This window comes from Egretta garzetta, unplaced genomic scaffold (assembly GCF_000687185.1).
Source record: "Egretta garzetta isolate BGI_Z169 unplaced genomic scaffold, ASM68718v1 scaffold252, whole genome shotgun sequence".
Lineage (NCBI taxonomy): Eukaryota > Metazoa > Chordata > Aves > Pelecaniformes > Ardeidae > Egretta > Egretta garzetta.
The window spans coordinates 1,961,306-1,965,877 of NW_009259028.1; the positions used below are offsets into that span (position 1 = coordinate 1,961,306).

Here is a 4,572-nt window from a genome sequence, read left to right on the forward strand (position 1 = left end):
TAGAATAACTCTTCTAAAAGCCTCAAATGGCTTCTCCAATTCACTGATATAACTATCAGCAAATCCACAGTCTTGTTGCTGATGACTTATATGACTGTTACGTGCTTGCAGGATGAAGCTCTTCAGTGACAAACTTAACAGCGAGATAAATACAGTAAAACGTAAAACCTCTATGATTCATTCAATTGCAAACCAAATTCCAAATATCGCAAACTTGAAATCAAACCAGTGGAGTGGTGTTTCTTAAGCGGTTGGAAGCACCATGTGTGTGATAATGCAAGAACAAAACTGATGAGAAAATGAGAACTAGACATTTAACGTCAGAATTGATCTACCTGAATGTGGGCAGCTGCACTCCTCTCACAGTCTCTGGAGCGAAAGAGGTGGTCCTGGGACTCAGTTCTGCTCATTTTAACATGGTCACCTAAAACAGGTCAGATAATCTGCTCTAAAAGTGCCTCTTTTTTTTTTTTTTTTTTTTTTTTTGGTGTGTGTGTGGGGAGCTCAGATGAATTCCACATGGACCGGCTGGACATGTAAGCATTATTGCAGTCCACAACAGGTTCCATTTACTTCCCTGTATTTACTAAACCCACAAAGGCACATATTCTGCAAAGTCTATGGATATCACATTTGACTTCATACTGTTTCTAGTGGACAAGACATTTAACTGTGGGAGTGAAGGAACCTTTTAGAAGCCATTGGAAACTACTGCTGGCTTAAGAAAGACTTAACAGAACTTTCTAAGCAAGGTTGCTACGTTCTTATGGGATAACCAAGATCCTAAATAACAATACCAGGTAGCCTTGTTGCCATACTTACTACAATATTTCCATTGACTTCTGGAAAAAAAGGAAGAACAGATAGATCAATGATCTCTCAACCAAGTAGTCACAGTCCTTTCTTATTACCACCACCTGTTGCTGATTCCCATAGGGGGTGCTTGGATATGCATGTGAAACAGAGCTGAAAACCTACGTAATTATCTAAGTCAGGCATTTCTGAATTATTTTGTAGGAGCAATGCTGTACTGTGTGCTAATCAGTTGATTTCACAAGGATCATCTGATGATGATGTTTTAATATGAGATTTACATTTTGGGAGCTAAAGCTATGGCTTTAACACCTCCAAGTGCTGGGTTTGCCAAGACAAGCGGATGAGGCTTCGGTGGAGGCAGCTAAATAAGACACAGGTGCAATGAGGAACAAGCCAGGAAGACTGAGTCACAGCACTCAGGCCTGGACCTGGCTGTGCCAGGCTTCAGGGCCATTTGGAGCTTGTGCAGATCCCTGGCTCCACCTGAGATCCTTATGCTGAGCCTTCGGAGTAATTATAGCGCACTAATGAGCAAGTGTGAAATCCTCGCCTGGGGCCACAGTGAACTGGATTTCATGTTGGGTGAGCTCTGGCACAGCTTTAGTCCTCTGTGCTATTTCACATTTCTCCACCAATGTTTGAATTAATCCTTTCTTGCTGGTGCTTTGTTCTGTGTTATTTTGATGCCTGGGCCTGCCGGTGTTTCTAGCTGGCTCCACTCTTACATGGCCCTTGTCGCTATAGTGAGTGAGTGCCTTTGACTTCAGACTTGGCTCCCATCTGTGTATTTAAAAGTAAAACGATTTCTAATGCTAATTGGGGTGAGGGAAAATGAGAGAAAGAGAGTTTAAAAATTCATACTGAATATTTATAAGCATCCTCAGTGCATTTGGTGAAACTGGTATGAAAAGGGTTCTAAAAGGTTTCTAATTTCTGCTGGGAGGCACTTTGTTGTGCTTCATCTATAATGGCAACTGAAGGAGCAAGGCTTGTGGAGCCCGTGAAGGCTCCAAATACATTTACTTGTGCGAGGTTTAGGTCGTATTTTCCATTGGTGTAATTACTGAGCAGTAATGGGATGAAAGAGCTCACCTGTGTGGATTTATGGTCTCTTTTAAAGTCAGGAGCAGTGCTAGGGCTCTGTGGGGGAGAGAGAGTCTTTGTGTTATTCTTTAAAAAGAAGAAAAAAAAAATCTTTTTTTAAAATGTATTTTCTTTAATTTGGGGGATGGATGTTGTGGTTTTCCTCAGAACAGACAAAGGCTTTCTTTAGCACCAGCGTTTGTTTGAACCCTCACATGCCTGGCCATGTATTCAGGCTAAGAAGGAGCCCTGAGGAGAGTCTGTGTCAGCCTGGCTGGATGAGGGCTTTCTGTGCATCTTGCTCCCTGACAAATCCGTTCATGCAGATTTTGGTGACAATCAAAGAAGGCGGCCCTGGGGTAACTTGTTATAAATCACCCTTCACTTGTATTTTAAAATTATTTTGCTCTAAAGAAAGTTGTTGCAGACTGTTGTCTCCATTGGTAACTTGGGAGAGAGACCTTAGCAATAGGTTCAAGTAAGCTGGTTTTAGAATATTACAGTATTGGGGAGAGATCATTGGAAACAATGCACAAAAGCTAGCAGTGTGCTGTAGGGATGCTGCCTTATGTGATACAGTATGAGAGGCTGCAGGGGAAGGCTGGGCAGAGATCAGTCTCATTAAAATAGGTGGGGGCAATCCAGTCTGTTCTTAAGGTTTCTGTGGGCACCGTAATTTGCTTGTGAGGTGTGTGTAGGTAGAGCCCTGAAGCCAGTCAGTAAAATTTGAGATTGACAGGTGGTTTCAGAACCATGCTCCTGTGGCAGACTCCACCGAGAAGGAGGCACCTTGGAGCCTGGTGACTCACAAAAGCAGGACTCCACATCAGCCTGCACCCTCTGCCATCTCAACCAGAAACAGATATGAAGCCTTAATGTCTGAGGACACATGTGAGCAAGGTCTGCAGAGTCCCCTGCAGGGGGAAACTGTACCAACAACACATAGTGGACACCGTAAGAAGAAGCGACGAATGCTTGTAGTGGGTGACTCTCTGTTGAAGGGTATAGAGGGACCCATCTGCTGACCTGACAGGGAGTCATGTGAGGTATGTTGTCTTCCGGGAGCCAAGGTTCGAGACGTGGCTGAGAGGATGCCACAACTTGTCAGGAGAACGGACTACTATCCTCTACTACTATTTCATGTAGGAACAAACGATACAGAAAGCAGAAGCTTGGGTAAAATCAAAGAAGACTTTCGAGCCCTGGGGGTACAAGTGAAAAACATTGGGGCCCAGGTTATCTTTTCTTCCATCTTACCAGTTTGAGGGAAGGGGGGGGCCAGAAATAGGTGCATAATGTACATTAACTCCTGGCTACGTGGCTGGTGCTGCCGTGAGGGTTTTGGCTTTTAGGAAAACGGGACGTTCTTCGATGACTACAACCTGTTAGGGAGGGATGGGGTCCACCTCTCTAGGTGAGGCAGGGGAATCCTAGGCTGTAGGTTGGCCAACCTGGTACGGCGGGCTTTAAACGAAAGGACTCGGGCGGTGGGGTGCACGGTCAGGTCGCAGTCGCATCCGATGGGGGAACAAGCGTGTCTGTTCAGAGCAGCAGTAAATGTGCCATAGCTGCCTCCCAACTTAAGAACCAAAAGACCAACTGCCCTAAAGGTGGGCTTGGCTGTGGCAGACCCTCTTTCATCCCTCCAGAGAAACCTAGGTGCTCAGTTGCCTCGTTGAAATGCCTTTACACCAATGCACACAGCATGGGGAACAAGCAGGAAGAGCTAGAGTTCTGTATGCGGGGCCACAATCTCATCGTGATTACAGAGACGTGGTGGGACAACACGCATGACTGGAATGCTGCCATCGATGGCTATGTGCTTTTCAGGAAAGACAGGCCTACGAGGCAAGGCGGTGGAGTTGGTCTTTATGTAAAGGAGCAACTGGAATGTATAGAACTCTACCCAGGAGCGGATGAAGAACATGTTGAAAGCTTGTGGGTAAAAACTAAGGGGCAGGTCAGCATGGGTGACACTGTGGTGGGTGTTTACTATAGACCACCCAACCAGGACGAGGAAGTAGATGAGGCCTTCTATAGAAAGCTAAAAGTAGCCTCGCAATCGCAGGCCCTGGTTCTCATGGGAGACTTAAACTATCCTGATATCAACTGGAAGGACCACATGGCAAGGTGCGCACAGTCCAGGAGGTTCCTGCAGAACATCGACGATAACTTTGTGACCTGGTTGAGGATGTGAAGGTAGGGGGCAGGCTTGGCTGCAGTGACCACGAGATGGTGGAGTTCCGGATTCTGAGAGGTGGAAGCAGAACAACAAGTAGGACTGCCACATTGGACTTCAGGAGAGCTAACTTTGTCCTCTTCAGGGACCTACTTGGAAGAATTCCATGGGCTAAGGCTCTTGAAGGTAGGGGAGTCCAAGAGAGTTGGCTGCTATTGAAGCAGCTCTTCCTCCATGCTCAGGATTGGTGCATCCCTGTGAGTAGGAAATCAAGTAAACGAGGCAAGAGGCCTGCATGGATGAACAAGGAGCTCCTAGCAAAACTCAAAGAAAAGAGTAAGCTCCATGGAATGTGGAAGGAGGGTCAGGCCACTTGGGAGGCATACAGGAATGCTGCCAGAGCATGTAGGGAAGCAACTAGAAAGGCCAAGGTTCACCTGGAACTAAGTTTGGCAAAGGATATCAAGGATAACAAGAAGGGCTTCTTCAAGTAT

At 45.9% G+C, this 4,572-nt stretch overlaps 1 protein-coding gene across 1 annotated transcript in view; it reads left to right on the forward strand.

Moving 5' to 3' along the window:
* Positions 1-519: 519 nt before the first annotated feature.
* The window catches only part of PCSK2 (proprotein convertase subtilisin/kexin type 2), a 92,757-nt gene continuing 88,704 nt past the window's right edge, over positions 520-4,572 (forward strand). The window contains exons 1-2 of the mRNA XM_009634674.2: positions 520-536; positions 1,193-1,231. Coding sequence (XP_009632969.1) covers positions 520-536; positions 1,193-1,231 — 56 coding nt within the window. The remainder of the gene's footprint in view (positions 537-1,192; positions 1,232-4,572) is intronic.